General features: G+C 36.7%; 4 protein-coding genes across 10 annotated transcripts in view; 2 read left to right on the top strand and 2 right to left on the bottom strand.

The window, feature by feature from the left end:
* The window catches only part of trpl (transient receptor potential-like), a 47,198-nt gene extending 28,591 nt beyond the window's left edge, over window positions 1-18,607 (top strand). For 4 of the 5 annotated variants that reach the window (XM_069506178.1, XM_069506177.1, XM_069506179.1 and 1 more), the window contains 12 exons: window positions 7,233-7,428; window positions 8,192-8,353; window positions 10,009-10,231; window positions 11,887-12,085; window positions 12,933-13,039; window positions 14,361-14,510; window positions 15,044-15,144; window positions 15,233-15,308; window positions 15,609-15,703; window positions 16,111-16,236; window positions 16,673-16,765; window positions 17,138-18,607. In XM_069506178.1, the coding sequence (XP_069362279.1) occupies window positions 7,233-7,428; window positions 8,192-8,353; window positions 10,009-10,231; window positions 11,887-12,085; window positions 12,933-13,039; window positions 14,361-14,510; window positions 15,044-15,144; window positions 15,233-15,308; window positions 15,609-15,703; window positions 16,111-16,236; window positions 16,673-16,765; window positions 17,138-17,278 (1,669 nt within the window). In that variant the 3' untranslated portion in view covers window positions 17,279-18,607. The remainder of the gene's footprint in view (window positions 1-7,232; window positions 7,429-8,191; window positions 8,354-10,008; window positions 10,232-11,886; window positions 12,086-12,932; window positions 13,040-14,360; window positions 14,511-15,043; window positions 15,145-15,232; window positions 15,309-15,608; window positions 15,704-16,110; window positions 16,237-16,672; window positions 16,766-17,137) is intronic. The other variant, XM_034980765.2, reaches the window with a different exon arrangement.
* The window catches only part of LOC117992806 (ras association domain-containing protein 10-like), a 238,002-nt gene that overhangs the window by 20,995 nt on the left and 193,977 nt on the right, over window positions 1-23,030 (bottom strand). The gene's annotated exons all lie outside the window — the stretch shown is intronic.
* On the top strand, window positions 4,591-7,224 carry Tektin-C (Tektin C). The gene has a single exon (XM_034980767.2). It carries the CDS (start codon window positions 5,042-5,044, stop codon window positions 6,326-6,328), a length of 1,287 nt encoding a protein of 428 aa, XP_034836658.1. The 5' UTR covers window positions 4,591-5,041; the 3' UTR covers window positions 6,329-7,224.
* The window catches only part of trp (transient receptor potential), a 39,753-nt gene continuing 36,071 nt past the window's right edge, over window positions 19,349-23,030 (bottom strand). For both annotated transcript variants that reach the window (XM_069506176.1, XM_069506175.1), the window contains exon 21: window positions 19,349-22,869. In XM_069506176.1, the coding sequence (XP_069362277.1) occupies window positions 22,400-22,869 (470 nt within the window). In that variant the 3' untranslated portion in view covers window positions 19,349-22,399. The remainder of the gene's footprint in view (window positions 22,870-23,030) is intronic.

Raw genomic sequence — 23,030 nt, 5'->3', positions numbered from 1 at the left:
CAATGATTAATCCCAGAATTTTTATTTCATCTGCCATTTCTATAGTGGCATCACCCATGCGTATGCGTGGGGTATCATATTTTAATTTTCTTGTTATAACCATACCACTGGTCTTGTTAGGTGCAAATTTTAACTTATTTGATTTACCCCACTCATACACTCGGGTGAGTACCCATTCTGCCTGTTGTTCAATATTGGGAACTGAATTGCCGGAGAAGACCAGGACGACATCATCAGCAAAGGCCTGGCAATGCACACCACTTTTTTCTATCTCGTCCAACAGGGGATCAAGTAATAGGTTCCAAAAAGTTGGCCCTCCGACAGACCCTTGTACACATCCTTTTGATGTTTCCGTCCTGTATTCTCTGTCAGCATAGCGAACACATACTTTCCGATTCTGAAAGTAACTATTAGATATTTTCCGAAGGTTTTGTGGGCACTTTTTTTCAACTAGCCTATTCTTTATTGCGGGCCACCATGCGCTATCAAAGGCTCCCTCTATATCCAACGCTATTACTACGCTAATTAATTTATTATTCAAATTATTGCGTATGTATTGCATCAGATCATAGAGGGAGTCCTCTGTGCTGCGTTGTGGAACAAAGCCGTATTGTCTGGGATTAGAGTTCGGTAACAAGTGCCAACGAAGTCGTCTTATTATCATCTTCTCCAATATTTTACCGAGGATTGGTAGTAGTCCAATAGGCCTATAGGACTTGACCTGGTTATAATCTGTCTTTCCAGGTTTCCTGAGGACTATCACCGTCGCTTCTTTCCATAATATTGGGAAGTATGATAGTTCGAGGCACTTGTTTATGAGTCTTAGGAAGATTTCTTCCTCGGCTCTGATTGCTTCTGCGCAAATATCTGCGGTTAGTCCGTCAGCACCTGGGGCTTTTTTTATATTAAAACTACTGATGACGTATCTCAGTTCATCACTGGTGAAAGGAGGATCCTGTTTATCACTTTGTATATACTCTTCGATTTTTTCAGCTTTTCTCCTTATTTCTGCGTGTTCTGGATCGTCATTTGTAACTGTATCTTTTGGAAAGAATGTATTCGCAAGTAATTCAACTGACTCTTCTGGGGTTAGTGTATTTCCTCCTTTCACTAGTGGTTGATCTTCATGTTTCCTTGTTGTCTTCCGTATCACTCTATATATTCCGTCCCATAGACTTTCTCGATCCTGTGCTCCACAAAACTGTCTCCAACTAGCAGTTTGTGCTTCGGATGCTCTAAGCTCGTAGTTTTCCTTAGCTTGCAGGTATTCATCAACAACGCACTGTTTACGTCGTGGTGCTGCGCAAGAGATCCTTCTTTTTTTTGTCGTCATCTCTTTTTTCAGATTTTGGAGTTCGTCCGTCCACCAAGGCAACTTATATTTCGATTCATTTCCTTTCTTTGGTATAGTTTCTTGACACGTTTCTGTAATACAAACCGTGTAATTCTCAACAACCTTTTCTAGTTCTTCTTTTGTTTCTATTTTTATTATTTCTTCTATTGTAACATTACTACTAATCAATTTCTGTTTAAATTTTAGTCTAAAAGATTTCCAATTAGCTTTTTTCGTATTATACTTACGTGTAGTTTTATTAGGTCTTTTCACTATTGGTTTATTGAGATTTAATGAAAACGTGATTGCGTTGTGATCTGCGCTAGTTAATTCGACATCTACTTTCCAATCTTCTATTTTAGTAATAATATCCTGACTGCAAGCTGTGATATCAACGTTACTTTTGTATTCAATGTTGTTTCTTATAGTGTAGAAGGTCGGAGTCGTCCCTTCGTTTAGTATATGCATATTCATTTCATCAATTATGCCCATCATTGCTTTCCCTCGATGGTTTTCGGTTTTACTGCCCCACCAAGGGCTCCAAGCATTAACGTCGCCTCCTAATATTAACTTACAGTCTGATAATTTATCTCTAATTGCTTTTACGTGTCTCAAGTAAGGGTCGATTGGTAAGCTGTCTTCAAAATAAATAGATATGACTCCGATCTTCCATGTGTCCGATTTTAGGATCACTACGGCAACATTTTCAGTGGTAAATTCTGGGCATTCTAAAATTTCTAGCTGCTTATCAAAAACTGCTATTGCTGCTTTTACAGGTTTTGCTCTGTTCTGGGTACGTTGAATGAATCTGCATCCGTTAGATGGTGCTATCTCCCCAATTGAGCCAACGTATGGCTCTTGTATAAGAGCAAAACTTGTCTTCCTGTTAATGCCTTCTTGAATTAGTTCTTGTAGAGCTAACTTTTTCTTTTGTAGGTTTGCCTGAATTATTGTATATATGTGTCGGTCTCTATTTGTTGCTATGCGTTCGCTACGACTGACATTACTTGGAGAGCCTGATACATTCTTAACAATAAGCTACACTCGATCTGGCTAACGTGTCCCATTTCTTTCTTATGGGGCAGCCGTTGTCAAAGCAGTTATGGTCAACTTTATCCAATTTTGCTAGCTGACAGTTTCGGCAAGTAGCTAGTCCTCCAGCAAGCCATATCGGGCAGTCTTTACGTAGATGGGGGTCGGCGCAATGACTACACAGGTCGGTTGTCTCTCTACATAATTTTCTTCCATGACCGAAACTAAGACATCTAGAGCATTGAATTAATGGAGTCTGATCTTTAACTTGTATCCGTTGTAAATCAACGTGTATTTTTCCAGCGGCTGTGAGTTTTTGCCACACTTTGGGTGAAACCTGTAGCACCACGTGGTTTTCATGTGGGTTCCGCGCTCTTCTTCTGTATTTTACAATAGCTCTATAGTCCTCTTGATGTATGTCTCCTAATAAATGACTATTTTGGATTTTTAACGCACTTAGTATGTCTTCCTCATTGTTTATAGTCAAAACATCTTTCATAATAATTAAAGGATCCTTATTTATTCGCTCCTCAACTTTTAGGTTAGGCTGGTTAGCTTTTAAGATTTCCGTTATCTTACTTAATTCTTCCTTAGTTTCGCATCCAAGTACTACCTTTTGATCACGCGCCTTCCTCATCCTATCCACACGAATTCCTGTAGTCTTAGCGTCAACCGCAGTTCTAATTTTATTGATTACTGCTTCGCTCGTGTCTTTCAGCTCGGTCGACGAGACTACTATTGAGTGCACAGACTGCGGTTGAAGTGTGCGGTCTGGTTTTGGTTGAGCCGCTTTTTGTGCATAGGAGATATCGTCAGTTACTTTATATTTATTCATGACATTGTGAATCTTACCTATTTGTTCTTTGACATTCGACAAATCTTCGTGAGTCTGTATAGTGGTAACTTTTTGCGACTTAATTTCTTCCAAAATTGCTTTTGTGTCAGTTCTTACTAACTCAAGAACACCCGACCATGCGCCCTCTGGCTGTTTTTTGTGGTTTTCGACTTCGTTATGAAGTGTCTGTCTACATTCGTTAAGCCTTAAGATTATTTCGTACATACCATTGAGGTTTTCTATGACCGTTTCTTTTCCTGACGATTTAATGTAACCTGATTGCTCCAGTTGTAATTTGGCATCCTGGTACATTTTGTCTGCGATCATTTGTAGTAATTCTATTGGTTGTGTTTTAATGCATAATATATCTTTTGTCGCCATTTTTATCCCCTGTTGGGTTCGTTTCTGAACATCAGACTCTCGTGTTGCTGTCGTCTTACCAGTGTTCACTACACCAGTAGTGCCTGCTGGTTTCGTAGATTTCGTAGATGTAGATGTATCTTTTGGCATGTTTAAGAACTGGTACTGTATAGGGTTACCAATTTACAGGGGCAATGTATAGGGTTACCCGCGTCACTTATATCCAGCAAGAAAGCAGAAGAGTCCAATTATGCATATATATAATTACCTACCTAATACCTAATACTTCTTATATATAAAGGCTCGTTTATATAATACAATGCAATGATCGAAAAAGGAAAAAGAAAAGAAGAAAAAAGTTTTTTTTTTTTCCTTCTTTTTTATGGCAAAAACTGAGGTATAACAATTTTCTTTCTTTTATCCAACGCTATTATAAAGGCTTAAATTTATTTACAGTGATAATATAATGTTTTACTGCTGCTAACAATAATTAAATAAGTGTTCAGTGTGCGCTGGCCCTTAAGTGTTTAAGAGATAAGTTCCATTTTGCTATTGTCTAATAACTCAAAAGTCTAAATCACTTAATGTTTATGGTGTTATGCCTTTGGGTTTGCTGTCTTCATTAATTTGCCTTTTCTAAGGATTTTTTATTATTATTTATTAATTAAGTACCCTCCGATAAAATATTAACATGATTTATCAGTTTTATGTTGTTGAGAAAAAGATGAATCTTATTCTCTAGTACTTAAAGCTTAAATTTGGAAGTTTTGTCACTGCGACTATTTTGTGGCGTTTGCAGGTGATTACTTAGTTCGTTTCTTAAGAATTTATTTTGAGTTCGTGATAAATCAACTAATAGGCTTAATAACTTCGATGTTATTTGTTATTATATGATTACATATGCACTTATACACTCAATTGCACTCATTTCACATTAAACAACACTTTATATATATAATTTAGACTGTTTTTACGACGGATGTAAACAGAAACACTCCGATCGCTCTGCGGTCGACCGAATCCCTTCTCATCATCGTATTAAAAATCAATTTAGAAATTAAGATACAAAATTAATGTATTGTCCGTACAAAATGACTGGATCACACGCCATTTCAACTCTTTGGGTTAACTGTCATAACAAAAGTGCGGTTCACCTTTGTAATAAGGACTAAAAACTAAAATCGTACTTTTGACATGAAATTTGACACAAAAAGTTAAAATGGCGCGTGAGGAGTCATTTTGTACGGACTATACGATTTGAACCTCATAACTGAACTTAACATTCGAAAGAGTGGAAAGGTTATTAATTACTGTTTGATCGAACTTTTTGGTACGCCGTTTCCATGACACTAACAAGTTTTGTCCTTGATTGTCATTCTCAAATATCATTCGTATTGTAAGCTCGCCTGCTCGCCGCTTTCATTATTTTTGAAACATTTTCGTAAATTTTTTGAGTACGTTTTAATTTGTAGGTAATCAAAATGTGTGAAGCTCAATTCGGTGTGCGAAATGTAATAGGGGCGCCTATTGCAACTACCAGGTTATCCGAGCAGGCAATAGTATGCATGCCGCCTAGATCTGCTAAGTTTACTCTAGCAGAATGGAGGCTGAGCAACGACCAGCGTTGCAGAAACACCGAAGACCAACAACAGTTAGCCGACAGAGTTATAGGAGAATGTGACAGAATCCGCGAAGAAACTGCCGAACGAGCTTCCATCATGAAAGCCACGTCAGATCGACGGATCGAAGAGCGAATTGGCGATATAGAGTTCAACAAAAAAGAGTTGCAAATACAGAGGAAAGAAATATGCCTCGAACTTGAAGCTCTTAGCGTTTACAAAACTCGTTTACAAGACTGCCTTTCATCGCTACAAATTAACGCGTTGACGATATGCAGAAAATGCTTAATGCTTCGAGATGGTCGTATCGGCATCGATTTAGTTGTAGATGAAGTTGAGCATGCCCTTCAGCAAGAAATAACCACTATTCTTGGAGGGCAAAGCTTACTTAAACGAGCTTTGGAGCAGCTGAACGAACAAATGAGACGTCTACGTTCCACCCGTTATCTTCTCGATCGCGATTTACAATACAAACAAGCAGCAATCGATGTGGACAAAGGTTCTCTATCAATGAAGCCAACCGATTTGTGCCTTTCCGTTTATGACGGTTACTCAAACCTCGATCCAGCTAATATATCCGCTGAAGAATATAACGCGTATTCAGCTAAAAACATCCAATTAGCCGCTAGAGAAGTAACAAGTTCTCGTCCAATAAAGATTTTTATCGATACTTTACTGAAACAAGTTATTGACGATTTATGGAGCGCATTTAATAAATGTAATCATGAGTTCAACGAGCGTATTGAAGATACAAAGCGGGCTAAAGCGAAGCTTGAAGATATGCATCGGGAGACTACTCAAAAGATTGCAGATATGCAGAATAATATATTGCAATTACAAAAAGCGTTGTCTGCTAAGGAAGGATATGTTGGTTTAGCTCATACGAGACTAGGAAGACGGGCTCAAAGAGTTGGTGCTGAGTTAGTCAAAGATCCTCCCGGTCAGGCCTTGTATTATGAGTGTGAGATGCTACGTCACAGTACTGAGCAACTTCAACAAATGCTTCATGAAGCAAATTCAGCATTACGCTATCTTCTTCAAACCCAAATCCAATTGGAAGAAGATATTAATGTGAAGATGAACACTTTGAAAATAGATGAGGTCGATTGTATGACGTTGCGTGCTACTATGGATTACCATGCTTATTAATTTTCAGCTCTACTAAGACTTCCGTGTGGTTTTGGATGCTTGTAGCTTTATTTGCGGTAGAATAGGTATTGTTTGTGCAAGATTTTGTTATAATAGTAATTGTACCTAAGCTAGAGCAATTTACACAATTTATATACGAGTATTATCATAATAAACAAAATTAAAAAGCAATACTGCGTGTTCTTATTCATTAACTTTTATTAGTTACCATAGGTAGGTATGTTCCATAATTTTGTAGAAAAAGCATTTAGACATGTGCCGTTTTGTTATTCTTTTTCTTGTTGTTGATAATTGTTATTTATTTATTTTTCATTTTAAAAGTTTTCAGTAATTTTTGCCAGAAACCTCTCAGATTCTATTGATGGCAATATTTATCTAAATCGGGTAACTTGTCTGTAACCGACGACGTTCAAATCTGCCCCCCAATAATTGTGTAAGAAAAACGTACCTATTTATCGTAATCGTGATCGATAGAAAATTCTGCCCCTTGATTGGTTGTTAAAATGTAAACAGCGAATTCAACCAATCAAGAGGCAGAATTTGGTGTCGATTACGATTACGATGAATAGTACATTTTTCTTACACAATCGGGGGAACGATCGCATTTTTTATCAATGGATAATTTTAGTATCAATGGTATCAATGGATATTCTATAATATAAAAATGAATCACCAAATGTGTTGGTCATCGCAAATCTCGAGAACCGCTGAACCGATTTAGCTAATTCTTTTTTTATAAACTCCACCCGAGCGAAGCCGGGGCGGTTCAGCTAGTAACACAATAAACAAATAGGTATGTTTATAATTAATAAACGAACATATCTTATCAGAAAATCCTGATAAATATATGGGAAATTGTAAATTTACAAAGTTTGTTTATTGAAAACCTTTTGTAACCATGTAGCGTATTCGAAGCTTCGCAATCACTCTTCTGGGCGTCCTTCGGCATGGTCGGTCTAGAAAACTTTGAGCTGGCCGGCATCAAGAGCTACACGCGTTTCTGGGGCCTCCTCATGTTCGGGTCATACTCTGTGATCAACGTGATCGTGCTGCTCAATCTCCTCATCGCCATGATGTCCAACTCTTATGCCATGATTGAGGTAAGTACGAGAATACTGATGACATGGTGAATTTTATGGCATAGGCTATGGCAACAAAGGTAATAGTCCGGTCAAATTAGCCACAAAAATATTGGTATGCAACCATTCCGACAAAAGAATTCCGGTGGGGACCTTGACCTTGGGTATACCATCCATACTATAATATTATAAATGCGAAAGTGTGTCTGTCTGTCTGTCTGCTAGCTTTTCACGGCCCAACGGTTCAACCGATTTTGATGAAATTTGGTAAAGTTTTAGCTTACATCCCGGGGAAGGACATAGGCTACTTTTTATCCCGGGAAATTAAAGAGTTCCCACGGGATTTAAAAAAAAAATCCACGCGGACGAAGTCGCGGGCATCATCTAGTTAGAAATAAAATAACAAAAGTCCCTATCTACCCTACGTGATACGTCTGCTAAAAAGTTATTCAAGGTCATTTTTTATTGGTTTTTTAGTTTTCTCGTAAATTGTAAATTTTGTTAAAAAATAGATAAGACAAAAATTGTAGATCATAAAACTATCCACAAAAATGTGTTATACTTTTTTCTGAGATACACCATTTCTGAGATATCGCGATTTTAAATTTCGGACATCTATCTTATTTAGATTCTAGGCAAGCAATAAATGAACAAAAAAAAGCAACAAAAAAAATAGTATAAGCAACTGAAAACGATTTTAACAAAGTGGGACAAAAATGGGAAAAAGAATGCTAATACGGGAAGAGCGTCATCTTTTTTGGCACAAAACTTTTTTTTTATTCAGCAACATTCGGATGTCGAATGGAAATTCGCTCGCACCCGCCTCTGGATGAGCTACTTCGAGGACAGCGCCACTCTTCCTCCTCCGTTCAACATCTTGCCGACTCCCAAGAACATCATGAAGCTGCTGGGTATGGGGAAGAAGCAACAGGTGGAGACTTTCAAGGTTAGTCCACACTTTTTTTTAAAAATCCATATATCCATCCATCCATCAGCCTGTTTGCGTACACTGCTGGACATAGGCCTTTCCAAGAGCGCGCCACTAAACACGGTCCTCAGCCTTCCTCATCCACCCGCTTCCCACCACCTTAGGTCATCGGTCCAACGGGCTGGAGGTGTGCGGGGCGACCTGTCACTTACTATACCTACAGATTTATTAAATTTTAAGTCGCGGGCATCATATTTTAGTTATTGCTAATTATGTATTTTCCTTTCCTTTGCATTGTGAAGTGATGGCACGGTAGTACAGCCCGCGGCAGAAAGTAATGTACATCGGCCTTTAGAATGATATTTCGGCTTTGTAGAGCGTTGTCTCTGTCACTCATACCTTAATTTAATAATAATAATTTTAATTTATTTATTTAAGATAAAATGTTTACAGGTTACAACAGATTCAGGTATAATAAACTCGAAGCTCGAGTTTTTCCGTATACCGGAATATTATATTCCGTTCCCGGAAGCCTCTATATTATATTTCGTCACCTATGTGACGTTTTGTCGGTCTCAACGACAGAGACAAAGATCTACAAATCCGCTACCTCTTTCTAAAGGTCGATGTACCTACATCATTTTCTGCCGCGTACTGTACTAGATTTTAAACGTTTTTCTTTATTTTACATACGAGTACATCTGTGGTTTTATGAGTAGGTATTCCGTTAAACAGTATCAAATGAGCGACGCCGCGGGGCACGACGGCATTGATTAAAATAATAAAGCTGTCGTGGAGATTGTAATTTGCCAGTCGTGATCGTTATTCATTGTTATTCATGGTTAAGGGCTGTCGATCCCGATTGCTGAAACAGAATTGCACAGAGAAATAGAACTGAATGAGTTTCAGGCTCAGCGTAAGTAGGTATACGTTGCTGGTTGTTTACGTTTGATATAGTATGGTAGGATGAAAGGTCGACGCCTCCTTCACAAAATTATTAACTGCGTCAAACTTTGATTTGGCCTACTATTTAAAGTATAAATAGCGATAAAGTTACGGACACACACACACACACACACACACACACACACACACACACACACACACACACACACACACACACACACACCAACACACACACACACACACCAACACACACACACACACACACACACACACACACACACGCACGCACTCACACACACGCACACACACGACGATGACGACACGTCTCTTGCATGGACTTCTACACGTGGCTGGCCTGAATTGGCTCTCTGCGACTCGTTTGCTAATGACATTTGCCCACATTGTCCACGCTTCGCTTTTCAGTGCCTCATAAGGTAGCTCAGAGTCACTCAGCGGGCGATGGAGAGAGCTATGCCTAAAGTTTCTCTACGTAATCAAATCAGAAATGAGGAGATCCTTAGGAGAGTCAGAGTAATCAACATAGTTCGACGGGTTGCAAAGCTGAAGTGGTAATGAGTATGGCATATAGTTCAAAAAACTTGGCATTCAGGTCTTGTGTGGTGCCAGAATGGCAGCCTCGTAAAAAGCGCAGAGTTGGAAGACAGACGACCTCGCAGCGCAAGACCGTGGCGTGCATACAAGAGACATCCAGCAGTGGATAAATCAGTATTGGTTAATAATGATGATTAATGAAAAAAATTATTTAGGAGCAGGAACAGAAAGAAAAAGACGACGTGCGGTACACTGCAGTTATGCGTGCTCTAGTGTGGCGGTATGTCTCCGCTATGCACAGGAAGATGGATGATGACCCGGTGACGGAAGATGACATCAACGAGCTCAAGGGAGATGTGTCAGCGTTGAGATACGAACTGCTTGAAGTGTTTGAGAAGAACGGCATGGACGTGTCCTTCACTGATAGGAAGGAAAAGGGTAAGTTAACTCTTTTCTGGTAAAATACCTCCTAAGAAAAAAAATTTTTGGTGATTCTGGTAGAACCAGTCACCAATGTTTCGAAAACTGCAAAAGTGTCGCTACTAGATGGCATAAACAGTTGCTTCAGTACTGAGTGAACATACATAATATCACAAATTTCGTCACTGGCAGCAAGTGCGTAGCTTAGTGGTCAGAGCGTCGGGCGCGATCCCAGGAGACGCGAGTTCGATTCCTGCCGGTCCGCAATTTTTGATATGTATACAAATCATTTAGAAATTTCCTTGAAGTGTAGCGAACTGGAGGTCCTCGTACACTAAACACTCCCACAATACGTGGTGTAGGTCCTCCTCCGCCGGTCTACACAAGCACACACCACTCTCCACGAGACACATACCATGCAGGTGCTTGAAGCACCCATGGCGTGTCAGGATCTGCGAGGTCACGTCCGGTAGAGTAATGATAAGAGTAAAATAGAAAGTATTTTAACCCTCCACCTCGAAGGAAAAGCCAGCCAAAGACCAAGAGTACCAAACCAAAGTCCTCGCTATCTGTGATTTCATCTGATGGTAAGTTATAATGCAGTCTTGCAGCTAACTTGAGCATGGCAGTTCGAACTTCGTCGATAGACCTACAACTAAACCCAGCTTAGATGTCATAAATTCTCAAACTGATATATTTATGAATCGAACTCTGGTAGCGCTTATATAGTAATAACTCGGTCTAATTTGAGGATCAAAGTGGTTTATATTTAGGCGACAATAACATAATGAGTAGGTAGATCGTATCTATTTCAATAAAGCGTTTTGCTTATACATTAAACGATTATATCCGATAGTAATAATATTTAGGATTGGGTTGGATTTAGGTAGCTATTTTTAAGACCAACAATATGGTGGGTTCACATTTTGACAAAATTGGTTTGCTACTGACACAATGTGAAGAATGACGGCCTTCCTAGTGCAGTGGTGATCTTATAAGTGGGAGGTTCCGGGTTCGATTCCAGGCAGGGCAATTTGGGAATTTATAATTAATTCTAAATTGTCTCTGGTTACCACCCTACAGGCAAAGCCATGCTGCCAAGCAATTTAGCGTTCCGGCACGATGCCGTGTAGAAACCGATAAGGGATATGGTTGTATTAAAAACCGTTACACCCCTTCGAAGTTAGGCCGCTACCATCACTTACCATCAGGTGAGATCGTAGTCAAAGGCTAAAGAGATGTAATAATTCATTCAATCACATATTGTATTAGGGTAATTTTATTTTTGAGCTTCAAATACTCAACGATCGAAGAGTTCCTACCTTCCGTTTGTTGTCGTATTACTTTTGTTGTTGAATCAACCAACCGTGTTAAAGTTGGTAGCAACTTCTAAGGTCAACACAAGCTTTATACTATACCCTATTGCAGGGAAACCCCGATTGCGGTTTGCCCACACATTAAAGCGTATAAAACACGTTACTTTTATTTTTTAAGAATTTTATGTACCCAGTGACACTCGCGCTATCAAGACAAATCTAATAATTAAATTAAAAAAATCGGTGGAGTCGGTGAATAGTTACGAGCAGAGATAGGAACGGCCATGCATTACTTAGGGCTTCGCCGCAGTTTTGTTTTTGTTGCATTTTTGATTTTAATTGTTTTTGCATTTTTAGCGGTACTCGCCAAACGCATGAAGGTTTGGGAGCGTCGTTTGATGAAGGACTTCCACGTAGCACCAGTGTCGACTTTGGAGGAAGACGGTAGACCAGTACATGAGGATAGTCTATCCAGGTTCAGGAGAATCGCCAGGATGGCTGCCGCTGCTGCTAAGGGATCCAAGTGGGATCAGACATTAGCTGCCACGGGGATATCGTAAGTTTTTTATACCATTACAAGTTAGCTCTTGACTGCGATCTCACTTGATGCAATACGCGGCAGAAAATACCTTTAAAAGAAGTTAGCGGTTTTGTAGAGCATTGTCTCTGTCGTTGAGACCGACAAAACGTCATATAGGTATGAGTGACAAAGACAACGCTGTACAAAGCCGAGATGTCATTTTAATTTAATTTGTACCAAAAACATTTACAGTGAAGAGAAAAAGAGAGTTAAAGTGGACAGGGAAGCACTTATCTCTATGAGAGATCTCTACCAGTGACCCTTGGCAGTGCGAGAGGTTGTAGAGGGAGTTCAAAGGCCGATGTACATTATTTTCTGCCTATTATTCTTACGTCCATAATGCGCGGCAGAAAATAATGTACATCGGGTACGGGAAAGCATAATGTGACAATGCAGTCTAGGATAGAAGTAGTCTGGTAGTAGTATGGCAGTTTTATTAAACCCATATATATCCCTTATCGGTTTCTACACGGCATCGTACCGGAACGCTAAATCGCTTGGGAACACGGATTTGCCAGTTGGGTAATACAACCTCTTCGGTCTCTCACCAGATCAGACCAGCGACAATTTAGGAATTATGAAATCCCACATTGCCCCTGCCCTGGACTTCGTACTTATAAGACTACATCGACTACTGCGCCAGGGAGTTCGTTCTGTCGCTCGTCCTGTTTTTATACATTTACAAAAATGTTATTATTTTAGAGTATATAAGTTTTGCAAAATTCTTTTGCACAAAAATATTGGCAATATTGTACCTGCGCAGCAGGCGATTCATTTGTTCCTGCCAGGGTTTTAATTAATATTCTTTCTGTATTTTGTTCAGGTCTCAAATTGGCCGTTGTCGTTCTCGTCAGTCGTTTAAGAACCAGCAGAATCTGCAACGTGCTATCGACGAAGCTAGAAGATTGGTACTACGAGCACCTATTCCTGGTACGCTATATATAAATAAATAAATAAAAAATAAAATGTTTTTATTTCGACCAACAAGGATCATATTGGTGTTAGTAATTACACGAAACTTAAACCTAATTGTTAGTAATTATTAATATTAGTGTTAGTAATTACACGAAACTTAAACCTATTTGTTAGTAAAAAATCTATAACTATTTAAATTAGGACAGGATCGATTTGCCAGCACGTGAATCATACAACAGTGATTCAAGTACTGGCAGTCGATCCTGTCAGAAAATACCTTCAGGAGGCCGTTGAGGCTGGACCGGACTCTACGCAACAGGGATGTGCACCGCTTTCGCATAGTAGTATAAAAACAGTCTACATGCGCCTCGGCGAACATCCCTGACGCGCTGCAGAATCTGGGCAGCCCCATCAGCATCCTGAATGCATTATTATATTGTACACGCAGGGCATTGTACTGCTTTTGCGTGTAATCGATCCACAGGCTGCTCGTGTAGAAGGAGGTGCAATATGCTCTGAAAAGAGTGATTTTGACGGCTACAGAACAACGAACAAACCTGCGGACGATCATGTTCGCCCTAACAGACAACGCCCTGCGTTCTCTCTCTATATCTGCATCGTCTTTCAGGTCAGAGGATATAACATGCCCCAGGTATTTAAACTGCTCCACTCTCTTAAGTGGAGTCTCATACAGCTTTATAGGTGGTACAGTGGGAGGAAGTGTTTTTCCCCTGGCCTGAAAGATCATGCATTCACTCTTCTTGACATTGTAGGTCAAGCCGTGACTGTGGGCATAGGTCTCACAAATGCCCAACAGTTTCGTGATACCACAGACAGACGCACTCAGCAACACCATGTCGTCTGCATAACTAATGTTATTGAGACACGCTCCATCAATATGACATCCGACACGCGTACTGCTAAGTGCCTCTATCAGCGCATTGACGTAGAGGTTGAAAAGCTTAGGCGAGGTTAAGCCCCCCTGCCTCACGCCACACTCCAACCTATAAGGCCTAGAAAAGCTTTCCGACCATCGCACGACATTAATATAGAATATTATTAGAATATATATATAGAATAGAATAGAATAGAATGTTTTTTTATTCAAGTAAACTTATGCAAGGTCAGGTAGTTTAATTTCCCACCGTGAATGACGTTTCTACCGAGAATAACCAGCAAGAAACTCGGCCATATAAAAGAAAAAGGTGACTGACGGACTGATCTATCAACGCAACACCTTAATGATTTGCTGCTTTTAGCTCAAGGTGCACTATTAATGATGAAGAAAAAATAAAATATGTACCTACTTAGTTCAATAAAAGTGTTTTTTTTTTAGAACGTTCAACAACTCCGATAGATATGCCAGAATCTCACGGACAATCAATCCTGGAATTGATCAAGGATATTTCCTCAGAAATTAAGGATAATCACTACTCAAGCGCTAGTATGCCGAGGTCACCAATTAATGTCGGCGCAGGTACCTATGGTTCGTTTTTTCTGTGTTGAAGAAAAGTGAAACAAGAAATTTCTTTTCGTGGTTGCTTTGATCGATGATTTCCAAAAAGAAATGTTTAAACATCACTGAAATCATTTTTAGGGTTCCCTCAAAAGGAAAAAAGGAACACTTATAGGATCACTTCGTTGTCTGTCCGTCTGTCCGTCGTGACTCGTGTCTGTCAAGAAAACCTATAGGGTACTTCCCGTTATCCCGATCCGATCTAGAATCATGAAATTTGGTAGGTAGGTAGGTCTTATAGCACAAGTAAAGGAATAAATCCGAAAACCGTAAATGAGGTTACATCACAAAAAAAATTAAAAAGTGTTGATGAAATAAAATTAGTAATTTCAACTTTCAATGTTTACTATACCAAGTGGGGTATCATATTATGAAAGAGCATTACCTATACATTCTAAAACAGATTTTATTTATTATTATGCATAATAGTATTTGAATAAAATATGACTGAAGTATGGAACCCTCTTTGCGCGAGTCTGACTCGCACTTGACCGGTTTTTTAGGATGCAGTGGATTGCCGATAATCAAATTAGTATCGCCGGGTGGAAATAGGACCAATGCTGTATTAGCTAACCTTCGACCCGTATCTCCGTTACCGCAAAAAGTAAGTGTTTTCTTACGGTTTTCTATTATGTTTTCAGTTTTGGATAAGTATTTCGAAATATTTTTCTATTAATGTTTTCTTTTTATAGGACTCATTAGCCCGACCTCAAAGTCCAGCAATTCCAAGACCTGCAAGTCCTTCTGGTAGTGATAAATTGCAACCAGGTAAGAAAGAAAGAAAAACGTTTATTTCTTACATTGTGCCACACATATTTACATCTTCTAAGAGTTGTTTATTCCGATGCTTCCTCCACTTGAGCACTAAGGCTAAAATCTATAGAACGCACTTTGACTTTCAACCTACTAAGAGCCATTTAGATACACTAAATGGCTCTTAGTAGGTTGAGATTTTAGATTTTATTATTATAGATAAATTAAATATAGAACTATTGTATGAGCAGTTTAATATGTTAAAATAAATGTTATTTAAATTTTATTATAAACAACAAAAAAATTAATGTTTAGAGCCAAGTCCCTTGAAATCAAATCGTGTTTTGGGCACCGCACCACCAAAGGTCGTAAAAAAGAAAGCCCCGGCACCTCTTCCAGGGGATAACAACGTAAGTTCATTTTCTAACATAATTTTCGAGTATGATTTTTTATTATTTCAAGTTGTTGAGGAATAGCTGTTTTTGTTTATCCGTATGTTGTTTATTTGTATGTTTATATGTATATACTTATGTGAATCAGCGAAAAGCTTTGTGATTACCTATAGGTTAAAAGGGCTCATTCATTTCTGAAATTCACGATGAATCCTTCAATCAATAGAGCCTCAATAGCTCAACGGTTAAGGAGCGGACAGAATTCCGAAAGGTCGCCGGTTCAAATCACAACCGTTGCACTGTTGTCGTACCCACTCCTAGCACAAGCTTTTCGCTTAGTTGGAGGGGAAAGGGGAATGATAGTCAAATAACATGGCTAATATTCTTTAATAAAAGTCAATTAATCAGCATGTTTCTTAAATCAGGTTACTGAATCGAAGCCCCAAGGGGAAAAGTCAGCAGACACGATAGCAGTAGCGAGGCCTGTGGCTCCTGAGATCAAACCTTCAGAAGATGCCTTGCCTCCACCACCGCCATATTCTAAAAATAGGGTAAAATATTTATAAAACCATTAATAATATGTTATGTTTTCTTCTTGCAGTATGCACAATACGGTATTTTACACCAAGCGAGAAAAAAATCTAAAAATGTACAAACAAGATAATATTAGCAATAAGCTAACCAAAAATGTTAATTTCAGTTTAAAAAATTATATAATGATATTGTGGCTAATTCCTTTGTACACAATCTCTAAACCAAACTAAAATATCACGTCTAAATCTATTGCTATCCCTTTCATAATGTTGCTTGCGGAAAAGGAAAGCACTAGATTTAGACCTGTTAATTTAGTTTAGTTTAGAGATTGTGTACTAGAGAATCGGCCCCATTTATAATTCATTTTAAAGATTTCTTTTTTTAATCTGTTCTATTTTTTGCTAGCGTTTTGGTTACATCCTGTAAAATTTAGTCTTATCTGTCACTGTGCAGCCACCGACGGACATGCAACCATGTCCGCCCAACAGAACGCCAGCCAAGATGCCAAGATCTAGGTCACCGTCCGCCAGTACTGTCCTAGATCAGGTATCAACTTCTTTTATTATAAACTTTATCAACTTACTATAAACTTATTTATTTATGGCCGAAATTAAAGCAATCTATGGCTGAAATTAATAATAATTAGTCCTATCTAGGGTTTTTAGGGTTCTGTACCCGATGGGTGCCAACGGGACCAACCGATGTCCGTCTGTTGTGTCACGTCTGTGTGTCAGTGGGCGGTATCTCGTGAACCGTAATAGGTAGAAAGTTTTACAAAATTGCTGCTATAACAACATATAATAACGATTTCAAAATGACCGCCATGAAAAAAAAAAAAAGTGTAATTTCTTGTACGGTGATATGGAACCTTCATGTGCGAGTCCGAATCGCATTTGACTGACTTTTCTTTGATTTCAGACGAATGCAAACTCCGCACATCTTGTATCTTCACTAAGCACAGAACAATTGATTCAACCACCTTCCATAGATCCGACTAACGAGCAGAGCATTCAAGACGTCAGGACTATAAAACGACAGCCCAAGACTGGTTGGCTCTAATGAATATGGACAACATTTTTAGTTTATAGTCCGTTCATCGTAACTTGACACGTGAGTAATATGTTGGCACCATTGCAAATCACACAATAATAAACCCTAAGGTCAAAGGAATAAAGAAACAAAGCAATAGTGCCAACATTCATCGCAACTTGATGCTTGCGATGAACGTACAATAGTTTGAGTTTTGCTTCGTTAAGTTTAGTTCGTCAACCAAAATAAGTTTCATTGCCAATAAGCTATAGATACGAAAAATAAGCAAAATTGTTGTTATCGGATACAAATATTGCGTGAAATTCCTAGTAATTCTTTTTCTATGCATTGTCTTTCGTAACTGCGTAATTTTCGAAAACTTAAACATACATAATTTATTTAAACTCTAAACGAACTATAAGAATGCGAATTAATTTATTGTTTGTATCATATTACAATATTTTTATGTAAGACATTATTATAATATTAATTTACAGAGATTAACTAAGTAGGTATTACTTGGGTATAACACTGACTTTATAACGTTTTAACTTCAATGAAAAAGTTTTTTGTTATCTTTAACTCATGCCAATTTATTTTTGTAACTAGATCTAAGTATTTATTGAAACTAGTATTTGTAGTAGATCTTCTAGTTTTACCTAAAATATTAGGTTTATAAAGTATAAGTATAACCAGAATAACCTTGTCAGTCCGTCCATTAACTTAGTATTAAATATGCTTATTTATAAGATATTGATACAATTTATTCTCGTACTTACTTGTACAATTTAAGAGACAATACAGTTTTAAGATATTATATATTTCTAGTATAGGTAAATTCAGATATAAAGCATTAAGTATTACGAGTATAATGACATATTTTGAAATAAGTAATAATTTGGAATCAGATATATTATTATTAAACTAATGCGACAGAAGTAGTATCATATTATATTCGATAGACTTCTCGGCTTTATGTTAAAGCGAGGTGTTGCAACTTGCAAGATTCCATTAGAAAGTAAATAAGTGGGTATACTTACTTTGATATGGGTATATATATTATTTATATTTTATTGTTATGTTATTGTAATTATTAATAGTTTATAAACAAAATAAATAATAATCATAGTGATGTTATAATTAATTTTGATGTAATCTCTGTAATTTTGATCTATATTTTGTTAGTTATTACTGCCTTGTATTCCTTAATAATTTATTACTTATAGAATTGTTTACTATTACTAAAACGCGTTAACTCCTCATGCGGCATTTTAACTTTTTGTGTCAAATTTCATGTCGGAAGTTAATGATTTTAATCCTTACAATTTGAGTTTCAAATAAATGAACTTCGATTGGAAATATTTGTGTTATTTATTGAAATACTGAATCATAATTAGATAAATTAACTCCTGATATTTTAAATTATGTATACTTAGTCTGAAAACTGAACTGCACTGACCTACAAAATTCAATACAAATTATAAGCTATTATTGATACAGATTACAAAAAATCCAGGCTAAATGATTTTGATGTAACTATGGCTTACAAGATGGAATGCGTAGGTATCATCCTCAGAAAATATGAGAAGTTATATGAAGAACTCAATATATAAAATACAAAAGGAGAAACCGACATATTATCAACTTATAACTCAAATCGCTGTAATTTGAGATTTTGCATATACGTTTTCTGTTTATCATACCTCACGAAAGAAATCCCATAAGAAAGACTTTTCCGAAATTCTATTCAACGAAGCAGTAATACATGAAACCACTGGGGTGTCGTGTACAATTATTTTTTGGTAACAACACCACAGCCAACTATTATTCTTTTATTTAGCGTAACCTTACTATACTCCAAGGGTGAGATCTATTAGAGCGCACTCTGACTTTTCTGAAACCTTCACTTTTTAGCAGTAACATTCATCATACATATTTTGTTCGTATTTAAAAATGTAGCCTATGTCACCTGGACCATAACAATGAATCCATTGATACCTTATTCATCAAAATCAGCTCAGTAGTTTAGGTGCTACGGTGGAACATACGTAAATATGAACATTGGCTTGACTATAGTCGTTCGAAAATAAAACCAGCGAACTAATAACATAGATTTATTTAATTTTAACATAAATAAATCATTTTAAACTTTTAAAACAATGAAATTACAAATAATAAAATTTATATAACTCAATAAGTCTATTTGATAGAAATATAACATTATAATGATATTATTATTAAATATAATTGTTTAATACATGTCGTAAAATAAGATCAGATCGGTCACTATACGTATTTTAATCTAACGACTCTAGCGTCGATAGCCAGCGTGCACCAAGGTTCACATTTATGACCGATTTTGTTTAACATTTTTATTATTGACATGGTTAACATAATATTATTATAATATCACTATTTTAAGGTAAACAAATAAATTATCTGCTAATTTTTGATAACTGAAATATAATTCCTGATACTTACTACGGGTAGGATGATAATATAAATGTTTGATTGATTTCTCTATATTATGATGAAAATAACTCCCAGTCCTATTTTTCATCATAAACATAATATCATAAAACTAACGGCCATGGAATATCACTTTAATCTAAATAACACTAAATGAAATAATTATTTAACACAAATAATAATATGAAACGCACGATCTATGTTAGACTGCATTATTACTACCCAAATTATCTAAATGAGATCTAGTAACTAGTTCAAGTGCAAACATCAATAAAAAATCGCAGAATGAAACAACCAATCAATATATTTCTGCGAAGTTATCTTGTTAAATTATTATTGATTAACTAATAAAAGTAATCCTACTTAATAATAAACATTACATATTCAAAGCAATTCGTCCGGCAAACGTTCTTACCCAAAAATTAAACCATTATCAAAAGCACAAGACTTATACTAATAAAACTTTCTTCTATATTAAAATCATAGTATCCTAATTAATTAATTATTGCTATAAATATATTATTATTATTATTATCTCACTAATACGTTAACATTTGGTCATTTGGATTATGAGTTATTAAAAAAATAAACGTAAATAATCAAAGCAATGAAAGCTTCTCAAATTCGTAACAACAATCGGTTTCACGAAAGAAATATCGTACTTACCTATATCTAAATTTCATGTAACAATAGGCTACTTGACACTTTTTTTAAGTTGGTCTTAAATGGTTAATATTTGTCCTATTATATCAAAAAAATTAACACTATATTTTTTTGCGCCCTAAAAACCGTAAAACTTTAATTTAAAAAAATATTTTTCTTAGACAGGTGAAAACACTGTTTCACCATGTTTGGCCGATAGATTATCTGTGCTCTGACGTCATGCATTTGTAAACAACAGCATAACCTCCCAAAGTTTAATAAACATGACTTCTATACTAGTTTACATGAAAAATATAGTAATTATCGTTATTGTATCATCCGAGAATGTAAAAAACGCATCGATAAAGACCACAGGAAAGTTGTGGATTAGAGTGCCCAGTGAAATAAATATACGTAACACGCAAAGACTTGCTTAAAGGGATCCTATATGACTAACGACTTCAACCCAAAATTATTTTTGCAAAGATCACTTTGTTGTAAGTCTTACTTAATAACTTATTCAATTTATAAAGAGAAAACGATATTTTTTTACGTTTACTATGAGTTTTTAGAAATATATAAAAACTAGCTTATGCTCGTGACTTTGCCCGCGTGGACTTCATAAATTTCAAACCTCCATTTAACCCACTCAGGGGTGGAATTTCAAAAAATCCTTTCCTAGTGGACACCTTCTCTTTACCTACAAAGAACACATCCACCAAATTTCATGTATCTAGGACCAGCTGTTTAGATGTTTAGGCTGTGCGTTGATATATAAGTTAGTCAGGACTCTAAATTTTATATATATGGATACTACGTTAGTCCCCGCGTGACATAGGAATGACATTTGTTTGTTTACATATTTAATGACGTCACATCATGGCTGACAGCGTTTTCTGCGTTTCAAATAAAAATAAAAATTGTATTTTTTTAAATTGGATTTATATATCCATCCTGCGTTTTTAATAATTGTTATTGATATATTTCGTTGTCTTAAGCAAAATCAATCAATCAATACTTATAATAAAACTGTAACAGGTCAAATTCTGTACATTGAAGATATTTTGAAATTTTTTTTTCGAGGGCACTCTATAATCGATACTGAACCCAAAACTGTAATTTTTTTCATTTTTGTCTGTCTGTCTGTCTGTCTGTCTGTCTGTATCACGGCCGCGCATCACGCTGAAACTACTGAATGGATTCCAATGAAACTTGGTACGATTTGAGGTCATACTATGAGGAAGAATATAGGATACTTTTTATCCCGACATTCAGCATGGTTCCCGTAGGAGAGGGGACGAAAGTTAAAATGTATACTGAGTTGTAATTCATTAACGCGTAGTCCGATTTCATTCATTCTTTTTTTGTTAGAAAGTGGATTTTTTAAAGATTGTTCCGTAAATATTTCAAGGTCATCGGTTTTTAACCGACTGTCAAAAAGGAGGTGGTTCTTTTTTCTACATCAATTTTTTCGAGGTTTCTGGACCGATTTGCAAATTTTTTTTTTAAATCAACAAAAAAAGTTTACATCGTGGTCACATAAAAAATTCTGGATTCAACTCCTTAATCCTGATGCTGCAAGGTTACTGCCCGCCTGGGTTATAAAGATTCAGGAAGTGTTCATAGTGAATTCATATTGTAGGTACCAAGCAACGACAACAATCCCAAAAAATCAAAGAGTTCCCGCGGGATTTTAAAAAACTTAAATCCACGCGGACGAAGTCGCAGGAATCAGCTAGTACTATAATAAATAATCATTTATTGGACGAAATTAGATATGAGTCAAGTAGCCTATTAAAAATTATACTTTTGTGTTACGAGTAATATTAAAAGAAATTCCGTTGACTGATAGAACGCTGAAGTCTAACATGCAAACAAAATGCTTTCCGTTGCAATTGCATGATAACTAAGGAAATGTGAAATTTGGATCAAGATATTATTTTACATAGTCGTCCCTATAAAAATGTCATTAAGGCACTAATTTAATTCAAAACTACCTTAAAATAGTTGTTACTAATAACTTTTCCAACAATTTCTTACTTAGAGCCATCCTGAAACAATTTTACCAGTAACCTTTGATTTTCCTTTATCAGTAACTATGCCTGGTTTGGGTGGTGGGGCAGGAGGAGGCGCACTAGAAGAAGGTTTGGGTTTAGGTTCTTTTGGAGATTTTGGTTTTTCTGGTTCTTCTTCAGCAACTGTGATTGTAACTGACGGGGTTTCGGATTTTGCTTTTTGTTGATCGCTTTCTAAGGTCGCGGCTGATAAAATTTGCTCTGAAGGTGCTCCACTTGGTGTCGGTGACATTGGCTTTTGCAAGTTTTCGTCTTCTTCTTTAGTCATGTATAAACTCTTAGATGGTGATTCAGGTTCATCTATTTGAATGACGTGCTCTTTGGTCTCGGTTTTCGGCTCTGATTTGTCGGCTGGTCCCGGATCTGGTTTTCCGGAATCAGACTTTTCTGGTTTTACAGGTATAGCTTGTTTAGTGTCTTCGTCAGAACCTTTACCTGAAATGTAATAAAAGGGCATTATTTAAAATTTTTGTATATTATTTTTACTTTTTGTAAAACATGAAAGATATTTTAACATAGTATTTTTGAAAAAGACAATTTAAAACTGTTGCAAAATATACAGCTTTTGAGGTTAATTTAGGTTTGATAAGTCTTTT

The sequence above is a fragment of the Maniola hyperantus genome, chromosome 22 (genome assembly GCF_902806685.2).
Source record: "Maniola hyperantus chromosome 22, iAphHyp1.2, whole genome shotgun sequence".
In the NCBI taxonomy this organism is placed as follows: Eukaryota; Metazoa; Arthropoda; class Insecta; order Lepidoptera; family Nymphalidae; genus Maniola; species Maniola hyperantus.
Note: the sequence above shows the minus strand (reverse complement) of the source record. Positions and strands in the feature narration are given on the sequence as shown.

Excerpts from the sequence above, each read along its gene's own strand:
- Tektin-C (XM_034980767.2), top strand. The coding sequence starts at position 5,042 with ATGTGTGAAGCTCAATTCGGTGTGCGAAATGTAATAGGGGCGCCTATT.